This window comes from Lagenorhynchus albirostris, chromosome 18, assembly GCF_949774975.1.
Source record: "Lagenorhynchus albirostris chromosome 18, mLagAlb1.1, whole genome shotgun sequence".
NCBI classification, from domain to species: Eukaryota; Metazoa; Chordata; class Mammalia; order Artiodactyla; family Delphinidae; genus Lagenorhynchus; species Lagenorhynchus albirostris.
Genome location: NC_083112.1, coordinates 15,411,788 through 15,434,860, shown reverse-complemented (window position 1 = coordinate 15,434,860; position 23,073 = coordinate 15,411,788). Strand labels below are relative to the sequence as shown.

At 41.1% G+C, this 23,073-nt stretch overlaps 2 protein-coding genes across 2 annotated transcripts in view; one reads left to right on the top strand and one right to left on the bottom strand.

The window, feature by feature from the left end:
* Positions 1–9,681: 9,681 nt before the first annotated feature.
* The window catches only part of SLC25A15 (solute carrier family 25 member 15), a 109,456-nt gene continuing 96,064 nt past the window's right edge, over positions 9,682–23,073 (bottom strand). The window contains exon 9 of the mRNA XM_060128770.1: positions 9,682–9,910. The gene's annotated coding sequence lies outside the window, so the exon portion shown is untranslated. The remainder of the gene's footprint in view (positions 9,911–23,073) is intronic.
* TPTE2 (transmembrane phosphoinositide 3-phosphatase and tensin homolog 2) overlaps positions 18,686–23,073 on the top strand; it is a 59,232-nt gene continuing 54,844 nt past the window's right edge. Inside the window, exons 1-4 of the mRNA XM_060128762.1 lie at positions 18,686–19,156; positions 21,139–21,192; positions 22,096–22,131; positions 22,822–22,884. Of these exons, the coding sequence (XP_059984745.1) occupies positions 22,823–22,884 (62 nt within the window). The 5' untranslated portion in view covers positions 18,686–19,156; positions 21,139–21,192; positions 22,096–22,131; position 22,822. The remainder of the gene's footprint in view (positions 19,157–21,138; positions 21,193–22,095; positions 22,132–22,821; positions 22,885–23,073) is intronic.

Below are 23,073 nucleotides of genomic sequence, written 5' to 3'. Positions count from 1 at the left end.
TTAGGTGACTCATCTAGCATGCAAGAGAGCTGGTTTGCCAGATTAATTAAATTTGGAGTGGACATAGTTTCCCATTTCATCCTGGTCCATTTTACTAGAAGGAAAAGGTCCCGGTTTAGCCTGTAAATAAATACAGAGTTAAAAGCTACCTGAGTGGAATCAACATCTGAAGGAAGATCAGAATTTTCATTTAAAATAATCTGAAATTGACCGTAATAGTCATGAACAGGCTCCTCAGATTTTTGTGTGCAAGGCTGAATTGTGTTCCAATCAACAGGCTTTGGAAAAGGCCTAGAAATTGCCCTAGGAAGCCACCTAGCGATTGTTGAGCCCGATCATATAAATTAGCGGCTGGTTTTGAAACTGAAAGTAAGCATCAGTTAGAGCCATTACACCTGTAATGATCAAGCTCCCTTTAATTGTTTTTACAAAAACGTGCAGGTCCTCGAGTAGCCTGAACAATAAGAGGTTGGCCTGAGTTGTTTTTCAGGAGCTTGGAGTCAGCCTGTGTCCAGTTTGAGCTCCAGCTGGTTAAGACTGGTTAAGACCACCGACCCTCCAACTGAGCATGCTCGGTGACCTTTTGACATCAGAAGGCAGGAAAACTCCATCCTCAGAGCATGCTAATACCACTATTTTCTGAGCATGCGTACTGGGAAGAAGCCGGTAGCTTAGGTGTACCTACGGAGAAAGAAGATCACCTCACCTTTTTCTTATTTCCAATTAGCTTTCCCCATGCTCCCCACGCCTTAGTTTTAGCCCATAAATACCCCTAGCTCCCGGGCCTTTGAGGAGGTGGTTTTCAGACTTGTTCTCTCGTCTTCCTGCTTGGCCGCCTCGTGAATAAACCTCTTCGCTGCTGCTGCAAACTTCGGCGTCTCAGCATTTGGCTTGCTGCGTGTTGGGCAAACAAACCTGGTTCGGTAACGCTTTTCCAGTTGTATTTTTAGGTACCTTTCAGGACTTTCCCAATTAGCAGTCTTTATTCAGTGTTGGGGCTGGCCTTTGCTGACCAGCATATGGGCTAGCTGATACAAGTCAGAGAAAGCAGGCTGATAAGTTGAGTATCAATATTAAATTCCTCAGTAAATCTGTGAGGCTCTTCGGTTACTTTGGGAAAAATCTGTGACTATGGCTCAAAGTTCAGCTTTAGCTCAGAGAATAGAAGAAATTAAGGGTTTAGTCTCTGGATCCTCAGTAGGCGTAAGTTAATTTTAATTTTTTTTTTTTTTTTTGCGGTACGCGGGTCTCTCACTGCTGCGGCCTCTCCCGTTGCGGAGCACAGGCTCCGGACGCGCTGGCTCAGCGGGCATGGCTCACGGGCCCAGCTGCTCTGCGGCACGTGGGATCCTCCCGGACCGGGGCACGAACCCGTGTCCCCTGCATTGGCAGGCAGACTCTCAACCACTGTGCCACCAGGGAAGCCCATAATCGGTGTATTTTAATTTACAACTAATACTTGATTGTTTCTTCTCAATCCTATGAATTGATACCTTGAGTAAAATGATTTTGTTTCCTCCTCATTCCTGTATCAACCTTGCTTATTTTACTTAAAGTTAATATTAGCCAGAAAATATTCAGCCCTCTGGTCATTCTCTCCAGCCTATAGGGGAAGCCAAAAGCTCCATGTAACCTTTTTTAGAATCAAAATATGTAACAAGCACCCCCTCCATTAGATGCAAAAGAAAAAGTAACAGGGGAGATAGTCCGCCCTGGGATGATTATCCTGGGCTCTTTGATCTTCATACCCCACCCCTGTCCTTAAGGAGAACAGCGTCTGGTTTTTTGTTTTTTAATTATTTTTTTTTACATCTTTATTGGAGTATAATTGCTTTACAATGGTGTGTTAGTTTCTGCTTCATAACAAAGTGAATCAGATACACATATGTTCCCATATCTCTTCCCTCTTGCATCTCCCTCCCTCCCAGCCTCCCTATCCCACCCCTCTAGGTGGTCACAAAGCACCGAGCTGATCTCCCTGTGCTATGCGGCTGCTTCCCGCTAGCTATTTTACGTTTGGTAGTGTATATATGTCTGTGCCACTCTCTCACTTTGTCACAGCTTACCCTTCCCACCCCCCCCCCCCCATATCAGCGTCTGTTTTTAAGTCCTTGCAGCCTGGAACCGAGTTCATTGTATTCCCCACTCTGGTACATCTCAGGACCACCTGGAATCTGTTGTTTAGTGTTGCTATGGACACGGAGTTCTTCTTCTAGTGTTGGCTTGTTAGTGGCACCAGGTAAAGACCTAGGGGGGAGGCCTCTGGCCAAGGACGTCCTGTCCCATCCCATCCCATGCCGTTTATGTTGTCCCTTCCCATCCTCTAACGTTTATGTCGCTCATGTTGCCCTTTCACCCTCACAGAGTGAGAAGAGTATACCGTTTTAGAGGGACAGCTGGAGGGTGTGGGGAGGAGGAAGGAGGGCGAGAAGGGACAGGAAGGGGGTCTTCGGACCCCGTAGACAGGAAGGTTTGCCTTGTGCTCAGCTGTGGGGAGCCCTAATTAATGCTCCTCTCCCCTCCCCCTGATCCTGCAGAGCCCTGTCACCATCAGCGCATGGGCACGTGGGACGTGGAGGGGGAGGGGGCACTAGGCCGATGTAGGACCAACTAGCGGTAACTTTGTGGCTGGCCAGGACCTGGGCCGAGATTTCACTTAATGGGCTTGATTTGGGGAAATTAAGAAAGAATGGAAAAGAAAGAAGGAAAAGGCATTATCCTGAAAGGCAGCGGGAGAGAAAACGGCTGTCAGGATCTTGAGGAAAGTTTGCTCCCGCTTAGGAAAGGCTGTACCTCAGTCACAAATTGCGCCCCACTGCCCCGCAGCCCCTTCCGAGAGGCAGCGCCTCTGCCTTTGCTAAAGCAGCCTTGCCTGCAGATAAGTGGGTCCAGGGCTTGCAGGGAGGGGGCCCAAGAGCCCGGCTGTGCCGTGGCCGCCCTGGCTCTCGGGCCCACCTCGCCCCTGGAACACAGGCGGTACCTCCGAGCTTTGGGCTTCCTACTCCCACTGTGCACGAGCTGGTATGCCTCGAAGGTGTGGGATTCACGGTGGCTGGGCCCCAAGCCCAAAACTCAGAATCAACATTTATGCCCAAATTGGTCTGTTTTTGGAAAAAAAAAAAATCGTTTTCTATTTCTTTTCAAATTTCTCTCCTTGCCCGGAATTTAGGGGCTGGTGGCACATTTCTGCCTGTCTCACGTGGGCGTAGTATTACTGCTTGTTAACCTGGCAATCTGCTTGGCACTGTGTTACTCTCCAGTGACTTCCAGTTTTCATCCATGAAATCTGCTCTATGAGATGCTGAGGGTCACATCTCTGAGCTTTCCCGATTCTTTCATTTATTCTGCAGAGAATACTTCAGGATGGAAATATCATAAGTCACTAGGATGATGTAAAATTGGTTTGCGATGGGTTTTGTTTCACTTCCTGGGTCCTGTCTAGCAAGTGGGTAATCTTTAAAGAGTCCTGTGCTTGAGCTAAACTTAAATTGTACTGAACACACAAAAAATGTTTTTCTCTATTTCTTGAGCTAAAATGCATGTTTCACAGGATTGATAAAATTGCACAGACTTTGGAAATGCTGATCCATGTGTGTGACTTTCTAACTGGGGGACGTCATATGTGTTTTAAACGTATCGAATATATAATGCATACATGCTTTTCCTTTTCTTAGATTAATTGTAGATTAAATTCAACAACAAAACAAACCATGCAGAGATTAAAGAAGAATTCTTTATATGCCTGGTTCATGCATCAAAAAAATAAGTGATAAGATTCAAATTTACTGAATTTTAAGCATAATTCTCAGCCTTGGTTAACAGAATGGGGAATACACGTGTACTTTCTTTTGTAATAAATGTAAGCTGTATGCAAATGAATTAGCAAACTCAAAATTTAAAGACCTGGTTTTATGCCTGTAATTTCCTTAAATACTACAGGTTAGGCAGTATGTCAGTAATAGTATGCATGTGACAGTCATGGTCCCTTTAAACTTGTCCTTTAGCAGTGGCTGGTTGCCCTAATGGAGGATGTTCTGTCCATGGGTGGTGACCATTTTCCAGGGATGGCCCCTACAAGGGCTTCAGTTGTCACATCTCCGTCAACACCTGAAATGTTGCTAATTACCACAGTGAAGGTCACAAATGCATTTTTATTAGTGAGATTAGGGGTTTACAAATCGGCATGATATTAGAAATACAAAAATATTCAAGATCTGTGAACTGGTGAAAATAAATAATAGTAACTATCTCGAGGAATGTAATGGCCAATTGAAGTAGTATTTGTGAAGCATCAGCACAATGCCTGGCCCTTAGTATAGACCATTTAAATGTTTGTAAGGTGAAAGAACACTTTGTGATATTTCTTTAATTTTGGAAAATTTATCCTTATTTTTTTTCAGCTTTTTCTTTTCCATTTTTTTCTTATTTATTCTCAGATGTCTATAATCCAGATTTTTTTTATTGGAGTATAATTGCTTTACAGTGGTGTGTTAGTTTCTGCTTCATAACAAAGTGAATCAGTAATACATATACATATGTTCCCATATCTCTTCCCTCTTGCGAATCCAGATGTTAGATATGATTTTATGCTCCACATCAGTTGGCTTTTCTTTTGTATGTTCTCCTTCTATATTCTTTTTTTTTTTAAATAAATTTATTTTTGACTGTTGGGTCTTCGTTGCTGCATGCGGGCTTTCTCTAGTTGTGGCGACCAGGGGCTACTCTTTGTTGCGGTGTGTGGGCTTCTCATTGCGGTGGCTTCTCTTGTTGCAGAGCAGAGGCTCTAGGCATGCGGGCTTCAGTAGTTGTGGCACGTGGGCTCAGTAGTTGTGGCTCGTGGGCTCTAGAGTGCAGGCTCAGTAGTTGTGGCACACAGGCTTAGTTGCTCTGCAGCATGAGGGATCTTCCTGGACCAGGGCTCGACCCGTGTCCCCTGCATTGGCAGGTGGATTCTTAACCACTGCGCCACCGTGGAAGCCCTCTCTCTTCTTTTCTACTGTTTTCTGGGAGAGTTTCTCAATCTCATCTTCCAACTTTAATTTGCTTTTCACATGTACCCAAACTACTCTTTATCCCATGAATGGATTCTTTATTTCAACAATTATACTTTTAAACTTAAGATTTCCTCTTGGGTTTTTTCCTTATGGTTTCTTATTCTCATTTCATGTTACTAACATCTTCTCAGGTATCATTAAGTGTGCTTTTCATGTGTATTTAAAAATCTTACTACAGTAATCAAGACAGTATGGTACTGACACAAAAACAGAAATATAGATCAATGGAACAGTATAGAAAGCCCAGAGATAAACCCACGCACATATGGTCACCTAATCTATGACAAAGGAGGCTAGAATATACAGTGGAGAAAAGACAGCCTCTTCAACAAGTGGTGCTGGGAAAACTGGACAGCTACCTTTTAAAGGAATGAAATTAGAACACTCCGTAACACCATACACAAAAAAACCCTCAAAATGGATTAAAGACCTAAATGTAAGGCCAGGCACTATAAAACTCTTAGAGGAAAACATAGGAAGAACACACTTTGACATAAATCACAGCAAGATCCTTTTTGACCCACCTCCTAAAGTAATGAGCATAAAAACGAAAGTAAACAAATGGGACCTAATGAAACTTAAAAGCTTTTGCACAGCAAAGAAAACCATAAACGACAAAAAGACAACCCTCAGGATGGGAGAAAATACTTGCAAATGAAGCAAACAACAAAGGATTAATCTCCAAAATATACAAGCGACTCATGAAGCTCAGTATCAAAAACAAACAACCCCATCCCAAAATGGGCAGAAGATCTAAACAGACATTTCTCTAAAGAAGACATACAGATGTTTTGTTCATCTGTTTGTTTGTTCTTTAATTCTTCTAGATCTTTGTTAAACATTTCTTGCATCTTCTCGATCTTTGCCTCCATTCTTTTTCCGAGGTCCTGGATCATCTTCACTATCACTATTCTGAATTCTTTTTCTGGAAGGTTGCCTATCTCCACTTCATTTAGTTGTTTTTCTGGGGTTTCATCTTGTTACTTCATCTGGTACATAGCCCTCTGCCTTTTCATTTTGTCTATCTTTCTGTGAACGTGGTTTTCATTCCCTAGGCTGCAAGACTGTAGTTCTTCTTGCTTCTGCTGTCTGCTTTCCAGTGGGTGAGGCTATCTAAGAGGCTTGTGCAGGCTTCCTAATGGGAGGGACTGGTGGTGGGTGGAGCGCAGTAAAACTTTGCTTGTCTGCTGATGGGTGGGGCTGAGTTCCCTCCCTGTTGGTTGTTTGGCCTGAGGTGATCCAGCACTGGAGGCCACAGGCTCTTTGGTGGGGCTAATGGTGGGCTCCATGAGGGCTCATGCTAAGGAGTGATTCCCAGCACTTCTGCTGCCAGTGTCCTTGTCCCCACAGTAAACCACAGCCACCCCCCACGTCTGCAGGAGACCCTCCAACACTAGCAGGTAGGTCTGGTTCAGTCTCCCCAGGGGTTACTGCTCCTTCCCCTGGGTCCCGACGTGCACACTACTTTGTGTGTGCCCTCCAAGAGTGGAGTCCTGTTGAAGTCCTCCAATCAAATCCCACTAGCCTTCAAAGTCTGATTCTCTAGGAATTCCTCCTCCCGTTGCCGGACCCCCAGATTGGGAAGCCTGACGTGGGACTCAGAACCTTCACTCCAGCGGGTGGACTTCTGTGGTGTAAGTGTTCTCCAGTTTGTGAGTCACCCACCCAGCAGTTATGGGATTTGATTTTATTGTGATTGCGCCCCTCCTACCGTCTCATTGTGGCTTCTCCTTTATCTTTGGATGTGGGGCATCTTTTTTGGTGAGTTCCAGTGTCTTCCTGTGGATGACTGTTCCACAGTTAGTTGTGATTCTGGTGTTCTCGCAAGAGGGAGTCATTTTGTTTACTTTTGATTCAGTGATTAGTTAGGAATTGACATTTCTATAAAGAAGACATACAGATGGCCAAGAGGCACATGAAAAGCTGCTCAACATCACTAATTATTAGAGAAATGCAAATCAAAACCACAGCGAGGTATTACACTGGTCAGAATGGCCATCTTCAAAAAATCTACAAACGATAAATGCTGGAGAGGGTGTGGAGAAAAGGGAACCCTCTTGCACTGTTGGTGGGAATGTAAATTGATAGAGCCGCTATGGAGAACAGTATGGAGATTCCTTAAAAAACTAAAAATAGAACTACCATATGACCTAGCAATTCCACTACTGGGCATACACCCAGAGAAAACCGTAATTCAAAAAGACACATGTGCCCCAATGTTCATTGCAGCACTCTTTATAATAGCCAGGATATGGAAGCAACCTAAATGTCCGTCAGCAGAGGAATGGATAAAGAAGGTGTGGAACATATATGCAGTGGAATATTACTCAGCCATGAAAAGGAACGAAATTGGGTCATTTGTAGAGACATAGATGGACCTAGAGACTGTCATACAGATTGAAGTAAGTCAGAAGGAGAAAAACAAATATTGTATATTAATGCATACATGTGGAATCTGAAAAAATTGGTGTAGATAATCTTATTACAAAGCAGAAGTAGAGACACAGATGTAGAGAACAAATGTATGGATACCAAGGGGGAAAGCGGGGGTGGGATGAATTGGGAGATTTAATTGACATAGATACACTATTGATACTATCTGTAAAGAAAACTAACAAGAACCTACTGTATAGCCCTGGGGACTCTACTCAGTGCTCTGTGGTGACCTAAATGAGAAGGAAATCCAAAAAAGAGGGGCTATATGTATACATATAGCTGATTCACTTTGCTGTACAGTAGAAACTAACAATATTGTGAAGCAACTATACTCCAATAAAATTTTTTTTTAATTAGAAAAAATATGTTAGTCGTGTTGCAATGGTTCTGCTTCAGATGGTATATGATGTTCAGTTTGTTGTATTTTTCAGGAGTCATACTCCTCAGGTATCTATTTTGACTTGTGAGTTCACATTCCTTGTGGCCATTGGCCCCTCTGTCTGGTAAATTGTATTAGGAAAGAGCTGAAGTTTGGGGACCGTCTCAGCATAATTATTAATAGCGCATTTTTTTTTTTTTTTTTTTTTTTTTTGCGGTACGCGGGCCTCTCACTGTTGTGGCCTCTCCCGTTGCGGAGCACAGGCTCTGGACACGCAGGCTCAGCGGCCATGCCTCACGGCCCCAGCCGCTCCGCGGCACGTGCGATCTTCCCGGACCGGGGCATGAACCCGTGTCCCCTGCATCGGCAGGTGGACTCTCAACCACTGCGCCACCGGGGAAGCCCAATAGCGCATTCTTGTCACTTCAAAAGTATCCTGGCTTGGATGACATATTATAATGTCACTCTTGTTGAAAGCTAAGATCCAGGGTGTGTTTTCCTCAGTAAGTTTAACATGAGTGGAGGCGATGAGCCTGGGCACAGAGAGTCTCGGGAACCATGAATCACTGTGACCAGGCAAATCCTCTGATCAGGGCATGTCGCCTTTCAGCTCCTGGGCAAGGCAGCATTGGGGGAGGCAGTCACCCTAGGTTGTCACCTGGGGCTTTGGAGATGGGGCGTGGATGAGTGAAGGCCCAAGGATTGCTCTTCAGCCCTTTCCCGTTTTCATCAGCTAACCTGATCCTACCCTAACTTTATCCTAACTACATCTGGGTAGTTGCTACTGGGTTCTACTGAAGAGGCACTTACTGTCTCCAAGCCACTCAAGGGAAAGGCAGGAACCGAACTTAAAATTTCCCCTCCCACTGAGTCCCTCCAGGCTGCCCTGGGCAGCCCTTCTCCTCAGTCTGTCCACCAGTTAAGGGTCGACTCTTTAGAGTCGTCCAGTTTTGTGTTATTTCTTGGAATCCCTACTTCCATTCGTCTTTTATAGTTTTGGGAGGAAGGCTATTTCTCATCTTGGATAGGAACCCAAGATTTCCCAGGGAATTACTCTAAGAATCTTGAAGTGTTTTTGAAATTTAACGTATATATCAGTTTATATTGTTTTCCTATACTGATTTTTTGAGGCATAACATTTGATGAAGAAGGCAGGCTGCCTAAAAACCAATAATAGTTGTGAAATGGTGAACATTCAGCATGATCTTACGAGGTGGACGGATGCAAAGTGTATTTTTATGTGTCTTATTTTACAGCTGAGGAAATTGAGTTGTAGAGAGATTAAATTATCCAAGCCAGTGATTTGGGGGTGGGAAGTCTTGGTTTTGGATAATGTAACCAAATATGTTTTTGAAATAAATTCAGAGAAAAATAACAAGGAATCATTCTAAACATGCTCTACTTCTAGTTCAGAAAAAAAATTTAAAATATTATATAGGCCATCCTTGATCTACCTACCTGTTTCCTCTCTACTGAATGATGACCAGTGACTAGTCCTTGGTGTTGGAATATTCGTTGTTCTGGCATTTTCTTTTTTTTTTTTCCTGTAACCCTTCATCCACCTCCTCGTCCCTATACTCTCGGCTCTTTCGTGTTTCCCAAATTGATTCCAGAGTGTGTGCTTGGTTGGCAAAATGGGGAAGGAGAAAGGTTTAATAATGAATGCTACATCTCCTTTGCTTCTTTCCCTCGCTCTCCAGTGGATTCACAAACACACACACAGCCCAGAGGCTGTCTCAGAGAGCCCAGTGCTGTACTCAAACTGTTTAGTTTTTTTCCATATTCATGATTTTACTTTTCATGTCTTGAAATTCTATTGGGAAAAAGAAACTAATTGCCTTCCAAACCGTCTGACGTATTTTTTGTATGATTTTTACTCTTTGGCAGAGTTAATGGATGCCTCTTTGGGCTCCTCTGACGACGTTGAAAAGGGGTGAGTTGACTGATGTGGGTGGTGAAAGGTATTGGGAGCGCTGACCGCAAAGGGAGGTCTCTTTCCATAGGAGATTGGAAGCTTCTATAGGTAACTTTCTTTTGGGGTCTAGATGGAAAAAAGAAGAGGTCGTAAGTGGGAGAATCCTTACTCATAGTCTCTTTGTGACCTTTAGTAACTAGTAGCCAGAACTCTTAGGAAACTGTCAGAATGTCTGTGTGTCTCTGCTAGCATGGGCCAGGAAAGGAGGAAGGATGGGGCAGAAAAGAGCAGCCCTGCTCCATCTCAGCTCTGGCCCTCACCCTCCAGAGCTCTGCTACCATCTAAAGCTGGTGTCCCAACTGTAAACCCACCATCATATTGGAGAGAGCCCCTGCCTCGGGCTTGTTGTTCTTTGAACCAAACTGAGGAACAGCAAAGGAGTACACAGTACAAGAAAAGTAGGGCTGCAGGGGAGGGAAGGATAATCAGGAAGTTAGAAGGGCCTGGAAGTTTGTAGATCTACAGGCTGAAGTTGAATTTTGAAGTAAATGCAACCTCAGTGCAGTTACACATGAGAGTTAGGTTTAGAAATCAAGAATTGTACTTTTCTGGGTTTGTCAGTCTTCTTGGACAGGCATAAGGTCTTCATTACAACTAATAAAGCCCTATTTCTTGGGAAAATTGAAATACTGATTGCCAAATAAGTACTTCCATGTAGATTTTTAGGGTTCAACCAGTTTAAAAATTGAAGACTACTTGTAACTAATTAACTCTATGAAGTCATTTGGAGTTTGATCGTGTGTTTTTAATTCCTTAGAAATGACCCATGTGAAGTGACATCAGGAATCTGTGACGGAGTCACCTGTGAAAGGTGAGGTGTATATTGAGGGGTGGGGGGCCAGGGGAAGTGAAGTGGAGAAATTTAGTCTCGGGATTATCCATGGCAATGCAGAATTTTCTGGACAATGATCTAAAATTCTTTCTAAAAACATAGGAATTGCAGTGAGTTGTTATGTTTACTATATTTTTTAGATTCAAGGAATCCTTATTCAGATAAACTCTTTATATCACTATTCCATACAGAATATCACTAATGATAAATTTCTGCATACTAGTGAAGTAAAATAGAACAATTCTTGAGGGTCGATGGAGATAATAAAGATGTTAACTTTGTTAATTCATATGATAAGTCAGTGTGAAGTTTGAAAGGAGGGAACTGTTGGTGGATCTGTTATCATTGGGAAGATAGGGTTTATACTGACGCATGAAGAAAAGGGAAAACGATGGAAAGTAAAGATATAGTGGCACTGAACAGCACCTTCAATCAACTGGACCTAATTGACATTTATAGAAGAGCTCATTTAACAAGAGCGGAATATATATTCTTCTGAAGCTCACATGAAACATTCACCAGTATAGATCACATTCTGGGACATAAAACACACCTTAGCAAATTTAAAAGAGTAGGAATCATACAAAATTTGCTGTCAGAACACAATAGAGTTAAACTAGAAGTCAGTAACAGAAAGATAGCTCGGAAGTCCCCAAATACTTGAAGGGTAAATGGTGTACTTCTCAATAACACATGGGTCAAAGGAGAGGTCTCAAGAGAAATTTTAAAGTCTTTTGAACTAAATGAAAATGGAAATACAAACTAGCAAAATTTGTAGGATGCAGCAGAAGTAGTGCTTAGAGGGAAATTTACAGCCTTGAATGCATATATTAAAGAAATATCTAAAATCAATAAGCTTCCAGCTTAGAAAACAAAAGGGAAAAAAGACCAATATAAACCTAAAAAAAGCAGAAGAAAAGAGATAATAAAAGAGCAGAAATCAATGAAATTGAAGGCAAGGAAACAATAGAGAAAATCAACAAAGCCAAAAGCTTGTTCTTTGAAAAGATCAATAAAATTGATATCTCTTTGGCCAGGCTAACAGGAACAAGAGTCAGAAGACACAAATTGCTAATGTCAGAAATGAAATGGGGGTTATCATGACTGATCATATGGACATTGAAGGGATAATAAAGGAGTATTATGAACGACTCCAAGCCCACAAAGTTGATAGCTTACATGAAATGGAGTAATGCTTTAAAAGCTACTACCAGAACTCCTACAAGGAGGAATAGATCATCTGAATAGACCTGTATCTGTTAAAGAAATGGAATCAATAATTAAACCTTCCAAAACAGACACTAGGCCTAGGTGGTTTCACTGGCCAATGGTCAACGTTCCACCAAACATTTAAGGAAGAAATGATGTCAATTTTCTAAACTGTTCCAGAGAATAAAAGCAGAGAGACCACTTCCTAACTCATTCTCTGAAGTCAGCATTACCAAAAACCAGACAAAAATGTTACAAAAAAGTAAAAACACAGAACATAGAAGCAAACATTCTAAACAAAATACTGGCCAATTGAATCCTACACTGTATGTAAAAAATTATATACCCAGACCAAGTGGGATTTATCTCAGATAGGCAAGGCCAGTTCAATATTTGAAAATTGGTCAGTGTAATCCATCACATCAACAGGCTAAAGAAGAAAAATTGATGCAGAAAAAGCATTTGGCAAAATCTAACACTCATTCATGATTTAAAAAAAAAAAAAAACTTGGCAAATAGGAATAGAGGGCAACGTTCTCAACTTGATAAAGAACAGCCATAAACCCCCTACAGCTAGCATCATACTTGATGGTGAGAAACTCGAAGCTTTTCTGTGAAGACCAGGTACAAGGCAAGGATGTCCCCCCCAATATCACTCCTTTTCAACATCATACTGTAAATCCTAAGAGGGATTATAGTAATGAGCAATGAGAAGGCAATAAAAGTATGTGGATTGCAATGGAAACAGTTAAATGTCTTTGTTCACCTATGACATGATTGTCTATGAAGAAAATCCAACAGAATCAATTAAAAAAACTGGGCTTATTAAGCTTCTGTCCTGTAACCTTGTATAACTGCTTAATATACAAAAGCTGATAACTTTCCCATACGCCAATAATGAACAGGAGGAATTTGAAATTAGAAGGACAACACCATTTAAATTAGGACCCCCAGAATAGATCTATACCTAAGAATTTATCCAACAAAATGTACAAGATCTATATGAGGAAAACTAAAAAATTCTTATGAGTGAAATTAATGAACTAAATAAATGGCAGAGACTTTGCATTCATGTGTAGGAAGCCTCAATGTCGTAAAGATGTTGATTCTTTCAAATTGTAGATTCAATGCAATCTGATTCAGAATCCCAGAAAGTTATTTTGGGGATATTGGCAAACTGATTCTAAAGTTTATATGGGAAGGCAAAAGACCCAGAATAGCCAACACACTATTGAGGAAGAGTAAAGTCAGAGGACTGACAATACCCAACTTAAGTCTTAGTGTAAAGCTACAGTAATCAAGACATGTGGTGATGGTTAAAGAATAAACAAATAGATCAAAGGAATAGAGTAGCGAACCCAGAAACTGGCCCACACAAATATAGACAACTGGTCTTTGATGAAGGAGCAAAGGTACGACAGTGGAGAAAGGATAGTTTTTCAACAAATCATGCTGGAACAACTGGACATCCACATGCAAAAAATAATCTAGACACAGATCTTACATGCTTCACAAAAATTATATCACAGACCTAAACATAAAATGCAAATCTCTAAAACTCCTAGAAGGTAACACAGGAGAAAAGCTGGATGACCTTTAGTTTAGTAATGACTTTTAGATACAACACCAAAATCAAGATTACGAAAGAAAAGTGATAACTTGAACTTCATTTGAATTAAAAACTTTTGCTTTGTGAAAGACCTTGTTAAGAGAATGAGAAGACAAGTCAGCCACAGACTAGTAGAAATTATTTGCAAAAGACACATCTGATAAAGGACGGCTATCCAAATTAAACAAAGAACTCTTAAAACTCATCAGAAAATGAATTGTCCAATTAAAAAAAATGGGCAAAAGATTTGAACAGACACCTCACCAAAGAAAATACACAGGTGGCAAATAAGCATATGAGAAGCTGCTCAACATCACATGTCACTCAGGAATTGCAAATTAAAACAAATTTTGTTGCATGCCTCTTAAAATGGTCAAAATCTGGGACACTGACCACACCAAATGACGGTGAGGGTGTGGACAGCAGGAAACTTCATTCACTGCTGGTGGCAGTGCAAAACGGTGTAGCCACTTTGGAAGGCAGTTTGGCAGTGTCTTATAAAGCAAAATGTAGTCTTGCCATGATTCAGAAATTATGCTCCAAATGCTTTGGAAACTTGTCTACACAAGCACCTGCACACAACTATTTTAGCAGCTTTACTGATAATTGCCCCAAACTGGAAGCAACCAAGATGTCATAGATGAATAGAAAAACAAACTCTGATAGCTATATATAACGGAAAATTATTCCACAATTAAAAGAAATGAACTATCAAGCCATACAAAGAAACAGAGGAACCTTAAATGCATAAGTGCTAAGTGAAAGGAATCAGTCTGAAAAGGCTACATACTATGTGATTCCAGCTATATGACACCTGTGGCAAAGGTAAAACTATAGAGAGTAAAAATATTAGGAGTTGGGATTGGGAGGGCAGAGGGATGAATAGGCAGAGCACAGGAGATGTTTAGGGCAGGGCAACAATTCAGTATGATGCTGTAATGGTGGCTACATGGCATTATGCATTTGGCAAAATCAGTAGACCTGTACAACACAAAGGGTGAACACCAGTTTCAGCTATGGACATTAGTTAACAATAACGGATCGATGTTGGTTCATCAGTTGTAACTGATGTACCAGACGAATGCAAGATATTAATAATAGGAGAAACTGTTAGGGAGAAGGAGGTATATGGAACTCTATTTCCTGCTTAATTTTTCTATAAACCTAAACTTGTTCTAAAAAATAAACTATTTAAAAAAATTTACAACCACGAGGGAATATCACCTCATGCCTGTTAGAATGGCATTGTTGGGCTTCCCTGGTGGCACAGTGGTTAAGAATCTGCCTGCCAGGGGACACAGGTTCAAGCCCTGGTCCAGGAAGATCCCACATGCTGTGGAGCGACTAAGCCCATGCGCCACAACTACTGAGCCCATGTGCCACAAGTACTGAAGCCCACACGCCTAGAGCCTGTGCTCAACAAGAGAAGCCACTGCAATAAGAAGCCCACGCACTGCAACGAAGAGTAGACCCTGTTCGCCGCAACTAGAGAAAACCGGTGTGCAGCAACAAAGACCCAACGCAGCCAAAAAGATAAATATAAATAAAATAAATTTAAAAAATATGTATGTATAGAATGGCATTGTCAGAAAGATAAAAAATAACAAGTGTTGACAAGGATGTGGAGAAAAGGGAAGGCTTGTGCACTGTTGGTAGGAATGTAAATTGTTACAGCCACTATGAAAAACACTATGGAAATTTCTCAAAAAATTAGAATTTTCATATGATCCAGCAATTCCATTTCTGGGTATTTGAAGAAAATGAAAACACTAACTTGAAAAGACATTTGCACCCCCGTGTTCATTGCATTATCTACAGTAGCCAAGACATGGCAACAACGTGTCTGTTGACCAATGAATGGATAAAGAAGTTGTGGTATATATGTATACAATGGAATATATTCAGCCATAAAAAAATGAATGAAATCTTGCTATTTGCAACAGCATGGGTAGAACTTGTGGACATTTACGCTAAGTGAAATAAGGTAGAGAAAGATAAATATCATATGAGCTCACTTGTATGTGGAATCTTAAAAGAAAAAAAAGGTCATAAATAAGAGAAAAGATTGGTGGTTTCCAGAAATGGGGGGTGAGGGCTGCGGAGGGGGTGGGTGAAATGGGTGAGGGAAGTCAAAAGGTACAAACTTCCAGTTATAAAATAAGTCACCCTGGGGATGTAATGTACAGCATGGTGACTATAGTGAATAATACTAATAATACTGTATGAGGGATGGTACCTGCAAACTACACTTGAATTTGAAATAATTGCAAACACAAAAACCAGTTACACCCTGGGATTAGGTTCAAAAGTAAAGAAATGTTTTTAAATCTTGATCCAGTGAGGATTCTTTTACAGGCCTAGGAATTTCATTGCCACCATGTAAAGCCACATTTCTAGGGTAAAATGAAATACTTATTTCCAAATAACCAAATTACGCATGAATTTGTAATTTTCAATTCATAATTGAAAATTTGTTTCTCTCTCTACAACTTAGCTAATTTGAAGAAAAAAGTAAGTCTATGAAATCACATGATGTTTCTGTACATTTTAATCCTTAAGCTATGAGCCCAATGAATTGATATCTGTAACCAGTGAGGAAGCCGTCACTAAAAGGTGAGATTATATACAGACAGATAGATATGTAAAGATGCACACACAGAGATATTTAATACTAAGTTTCTTGTATGCTTTTTCTAAAATGTTGGCATGTTCTGTATGTAACATTCTTTTTTTGATCTAGTTGGATAAAAGAGAAACAGATCAGAAGAGGGAGACTTACTCCCATCTGAGAGACTAGTAGCCAAAACTCTTGGAAACCTGTCAGACTGCCTGTGTGAGACTGCTAGAATGGGTTGTATTAGTTTGCTAGGGCTGCTGTAACAAAATATCACAAATCGAGTGGTTTAAGCAACAAAAATTTGTCTCAATCCTCAAGGCTAGAAGTTGGTATCAGGATGTTGGCAGGGTTGGTTTCTTCTGAGAGCTGTGAGGAAGAATCTCTTCCATGCCTCCCTCCTAGCTTCTGGTGGCTGCTGTCAATCGCTCCAATCTCTGCTTTCATCTTCACATGGCATTCTTTCCTTTTGTATAAGGACATCAGTCCTATTGGATTAGGAACCCACCCTAACCAGTAGGACCACATCTTGACTAATTACTTCTGCAACAATGCTACTTTCCATAAGGTCACATTCTGAGTTAAAGGGGATAAGACTTCACCATATGAATTTTAGTGGGATAGTATTCAGCCTACAATGTGGGACAAATGAGGAGAGATTCATATTTGGAAACAAGGGGAAGGCTAGCAGTGGCCTGGCAAGAGATGAGCCCTCAACAGAAGAGAATGGAGCTAACAGACCCTAGATCTGTCCCACACCCTCCAGAGCTCTGCCACTACGTAAGGGTCCTCAGACCCAAACCTGTGATGGCAGTGGAAGTGGCTGGAGCCATCACTGCCTTAGGCCTGCAGTTGTTGACCCTGTGTGAGGGATCAACATTATGTAGTGTCCTTCCTTGTCTCTTGTAACATTCTTTATTTTAAAGTCTATTTTATCTGAGTATTGCTACTCCAGCTTTCTTTTGATTCCCATTTGCATGGAATATCTTTTTCCATCCCCTCACTTTCAGTCTGAATGTGTCCCTAGGTCTGAAGTGGGTCTCTTGTAGACAGCATATAGATGGGTCTTGTTTTTGTATCCATTCAGCGAGACTGTGTCTTTTGGTTGGAGCATTTAATCCATTCACATTTAAGGTAATTATCGATATGTATGTTCCTATGACCATTTTCTTAATTGTTTTGGATTTGTTTTTGTAGATCCTTTTCTTCTCTTGTGTTTCCCACTTAGAGAAGTTCCTTTAGCATTTGTTGTAGAGCTGGTTTGTTGGTGTTGAATTCTCTTAGCTTTTGCTTGTCTGTAAAGCTTCAGATTTCTCCTTCGAATCTGAATGAGATCCTTGCTGGGTAGAGCAATCTTGGTTGTAGGTTCTTCCCTTTCATCACTTTAAGTATATCATGCCACTCCCTTCTGGCTTGTAGAGTTTCTGCTGAGAAAACAGCTGTTAACCTTATGGGAGTTCCCTTGTATGTTATTTGTCATTTTTCCCTTGCTGCTTTCAATAAATTTGCTTTGTCTTTAATTTTTGCCAATTTGATGACTACGTGTCTCGGCATGTTTCTCCTTGGGTTTATCCTGTATGGGACTCTCTGTGCTTCCTGGACTTGGGTGGGTATTTCCTTTCCCTTGTTAGGGAAGTTTTCAACTATAATCTCTTCAAATATTTTCTCTGGTCCTTTCTCTCTTCTCCTTCTGGGACCCCATATAATGCAAGTGTTGTTGTGTTTAATGTTGTCCCAGAGGTCTCTTCGGCTGTCTTCATTTTTTTTTTTCTTTTTTCTTTATTCTGTTCTGCAGCAGTGAATTCCACCATTCTGTCTTCCAGGTCACTTATCCGTTCTTCTGCCTCAGTTACTCTGCTATTGATTCCTTCTAGTGTATTTTTCATTTCAGTTATTGTGTTGTTCATCTCTGTTTGTTTGTTCTTTAATTCTTCTAGATCTTTGTTAAACATTTCTTGCATGTTCTCGATCTTTGCCTCCATTCTTTTTCCGAGGTCCTGGATCATCTTCACTATCACTATTTTGAATTCTTTTTCTGGAAGGTTGCCCATCTCCACTTCATTTAGTTGTTTTTCTGGGTTTCATCTTGTTACTTCATCTGGTACACAGCCCTCTGCCTTTTCATCTTGTCTGTCTTTCTGTCAATGTGGTTTTGTTCCACAGGCTGCAGGATTGTAGTTCTTCTTGCTTCTGCTGTCTGCCCTCTGGTGGATGAGGCTATCTAAGAGGCTTGTGCAAGTTTCCTAATGGGAGGGACTGGTGGTGGGTAGAGCTGGCTTTTGCTTTGGTGGGCAGAGCTCAGTAAAACTTAAATCCACTTGTCTGCTGATGGGTGGGGCTTGGTTCCCTCCCTGTTGGTTGTTTGGCCTCAGGCAACCCAACACTGGAGCCTACCAGGGCTCTTTGATGGGGCTAATGGCAGACTCTGGGAGGGCACACGCCAAGGAGAGCTTCCCAGCACTTCTGCTGCCAGTGTCCTTGTCCCCTCGGTGAGCCACAGCCACCCCCCACCTCTGCAGGAGACCCTCCAACACTAGCAGGTAGGTCTGGTTCAGTCTCCTATGGGATCACTGCTCCTTCCCCTGGGTCCCGATATGCCCACTACCTTGTGTGTGCCCACCAAGAGTGGAGTCTCTGTTTCCCCCAGTCCTGTCGACGTCCCGCAATCAAATCCCCCTCGTCTTCAAAGTCTGATTCTCTAGGAATTCCTCCTCCCATTGCCGGACCCCCAGACTGGGAAGCCTGACGTGGGGCTCAGAACCTTCACTCCAGCGGGTGGACTTCTGTGGTGTAAGTGTTCTCCAGTTTGTGAGTCGCCCACCCAGCAGTTATGGGATTTGATTTTATTGTGATTGCACCCCTCCTGCCGTCTCACTGTGGCTTCTCCTTTGTCTTTGGATGTGGGGCATCTTTTTTGGTGAGTTCCAGTGTCTTCCTGTGGATGACTGTTCTGCAGTTAGTTGTGATTCTGGTGTTCGTGCAAGAGGGAGTGAGAGCACGTCCTTCTACTCCACCGTCTTGAACCAACCTTGAGTCATTAACTGTTTGGTGGGTCAAAAATGTTCATTACAATGTATATAGAATCATTTCTAGGAAAAATGAGATATCAAGTTCCAGATAACTGATTTACATGTGAATTTCCTAAAAGCCAACCAGTTTATAAGCTTAAGTGTAATTGTAGCAGGGAATTCTCTGGCAGTCCAGTGGTTAGGACAGCACATTCTCACTGCTGAGGGCCCAGGTTCAATCCCTGTTTGGGGAATTAAGATCCCACAGGATGCACAATGCAGCCAAAAAAAAGAGTAATTATAGCTAATTTGAACTAAAAATGTAAAAGTCTAGAAGTCATGTGGTATCTTACTATGTCTGTTTTTAATACCATAGCACAAAAACAAAAACATACCATAGCACTACCCTGAGTGAATTGGCAGGAGGATTCTTCATGGCAAACTAAGATATGATAAATAAATACATGTGTAATGTGTACACACATACAAACATTCAGAACATAACATATTCAGAGACATTGAGATTTGGGATGTTCACCCTTAGGAGCACCCATGGGAATAGAGTTCCCTCGATACTGTTCCTCACATCCGCTCGTGGTAAGATTCTATGTGGAATAGTCTTTGTCTTTTGAATTGAGGTAGAAAAAGAGGCACAAGACATAGAGGGAATCTTCTTACTCCCAGTCTTGACTCTCAGTTACTAGCAGCCAAACTCTCGGGAAACTGTCAGATTGCCTGTGTATGAGACTCTCCTGGAGTGGGTGTGGGGAAGGTGAAAGCCGTCTGGAGCAAGGAGAATAATAATAAATTGTATCAGCTACCATGTGAGGCCGATACCCCAAATGCAGACCCATGTTCACATCAGATGGAGCCCCTGACTCAGGCCTGTGGTTACTTGACCCTATGTCGGGGGCAGGAAAGACGAGCATGCTTCCTGTGGAGCACAGACGTGGTCAGGAAGCTAGATTGGTCAAGAAGGTTGGGTACCTACAACCTGAAGTTGAATTTGAAATAAATTCCACCCCAAAAGGTTGTTACACATTGGATCAGGTTCAGTTGTAAAGAACTGTACTTCAATCTTGAGTCATTACCTTTTTGACAAGTGTAAGATATTCATTACAAATACATAAAGCCTCATTTCTGGGGAAAATGACCTACCAGGTTTCAAGCAATCGATTTACATGTCAGTTTTTAAAGGGTCATCTAGTTTATAAGTGAAAGCATTAATTTAAACTAATTTGAACCAGAAAGTTTAACTGAGAAAATTATAGGGTGTCTGACTCTGTGCCTTTTTAATCCTTGAGCACTGCTTTGAGTGAATTGACAACAGGAAGACCTGATGGACCCACCACTAATACGTGAGATAGAAATAAAGATAGATGTCAACAAAATATATATATGTGTATATAAATGCAGAGAGAGAGAGCATGCGAGAATGAGAGAAACAGAGAGAGGAACGGGGAGAGAGGTTGATTATATTTGGGAGGTTCATTTTTAGGAGTATTCATGACATAACAGCGTGTCTTTGCCGTTGTTTCTAAATCTTTTTACTGTAGCCTATGTAAGTATGTTTCTTTCTTTTTTTTGTATCTAGTTGGATAAAACAGAAACAGGTCATAAGAGGGATGCTTCTTACTCATCTATTTATCACTCTTAGATGCAGCCGAAACCCCTAGGGAAACTATCCAAATGCTTGTGTATGAGGCTCTACTAAAATGGGCCAAGAAAGGAGAGAAACTTATTTTGCAAGGAGAAAGTTGTACTCCTGAAGGGGTTCAGGAGTCAAGAAATGTTTATAAACTTGATTCATGACTTCCCCCCCCCAGGACTTAAGATTTTCATTACAAATGTATAAAGCCTCACTTACAGGGGAAAATGAAATAGCAGGTTTTAAATAACTGATTAGAATGTTATTTTTAGGACAACTAGGTTATAAATTGTAGAGCACTTGTAGCTAATGTGCACTTAAAAATAAGTCTAGGGAGATGTGAAGTCTTACCATGTGCATTTATAATCCTTTAGCTATGACCAGAGCGAGGTGGAAAAAGTAATTTGTGTTGAACCCTCCGATGAAAGGTGAGATATAATTATATATAGATAGTGTAAGGGGGGATATTGAGATTTGTGAAATTTATTCTGGGGACCATCTATGGCAATACAGAGTTTCTTCGACGCTTTATCTAAGGGTTTTGTTTGTTTTGCCAGCCTCAATATGTCACTTTCTTTCTTTTTTGGATCTATTTGGGGGGAAAAAAAGAACAGGTCATAAAAGGGAGTGTTCTTACCCCTAGTCTGTCTGTTACCCTTAGTTAGGAGCAGCCACTATCTGATACTTTCCTTTAGGAAAGTATCAGATTTGCCCATGCATGGGCCGAGAGAGGACAGAATCATAATAGGAGTTAGGAGAAGGTCTCAGTGGATAGAGAGCAGAGGGGAACCCTCAGCAGAAAAAAATGGATCTGATAGATCCTGGATGTGTCCCTCACCTTCCAGAACTCTGCCACCATGTGAGGCTGGTGCCCCAAACCCACCATCACATTGGAGGGAGCCCCTGCCTTGTCTTGACCCTGTCTGAAGGGCAGGAAAGACATCTATGATTTGTGAAGAGTTACTAGGTGGTATAGGGACTTGAGAAGGCAGAAAATTATAGGACAAGTGAGATGAGTACCTACAAACTCAAGCTGAATTTGAAGTAAATTTAATCACAAAATGGTGTTTACACTTGGGGGTTAGGTTTGGGAGTAAAGAAATGTACATAAATTTGATTTATTAAGTTTTCCCACAGGACTAAGATTTTTATTACCTACATATAAAGTTCATTTCTACAGAAAAATTAAATACCAGGTTTTAAATAACTGATTAGAATGTTATTTTTAGGGCAACTAAATTATAAATTGCAGAGTAATTATAGCTAAATTGCATTTAAAAATAAATCTATAAGACACATGGAGTCTTACTATGTACATTTTAATCCTTTAGCCCTGACTCATGTGAATTGAGAGGCAGAGATAAAAGGTGAGATATAAATATAGAGAGAGGGGAAGAGGGAGGATATTGAGATTTGTGAAACCCAATTAGTTATGGAGTCCTTGTCTCAGGCAGTGCTTTGAAACCTATTCAAGGAGAAAACGATATCCATGGTATGTGAAAAGTATGTGGTGCAGGGACCCAGGTTCCAAATAACTAATTGACATAATTTTTTTAGAGTTCAACCAGTTTATAAGTTCTAGAGCAAGTGTATCCAATTTCAGCCAAAAAAAGAAGTCATTTCGTGCTATGTACATTTTTAATCCTTCACAGTGACCCAAATAAATTGACATTAAAGGTCTTTGACTACTTTGATATATCTTGCCTTTTAGTTATGGTGCCTTCCAAGGCTGCTGATATAATTTACTTGCATCAGTGCTATCTATATATTATTAATCTCTATCTTTATAGAAAGAGTGAGACAGAAGCAGAGACAGAGACATAGGGAGAAACAGAGAGGGAAAGACTTGCAAAATTCAGTCTTAGAAGTATCCATGGAATACAGAGTTTTCTAGACAGTGATTCTAAATTTCTTTCTGTAAGATTGGGTCATCCAGTGAGCTAAGTCATGGTTCCTTTAGATTTAAGGAATTCTTTTTCTTCAAATAAGTTTTTCATATCACTGTTCCATGTAGCAAATCTCTAATGATATATTTTTGCATTTGTTGGCGGTTAAAGTATGACGGAACAGCTGTCCAAGATCGATGATGGTGAAGACATTGACCTTCTCAATTCACATTAGTAAGTCAGTTTGAAGTTCGGAGGGAGGGAGCTGTTGATGGATTTATCTTTTAGAAGATGGGGCTCATGTTGAGGTGAAAAAAAAAGGAGCTATGGAAAAGATAGCAAAATGTTTGGGAGGGAGGGTATAAAATGATTCCATTTGTATTTGTATGTAAGTACCATACTTGAAAAAATATTTCCACATAT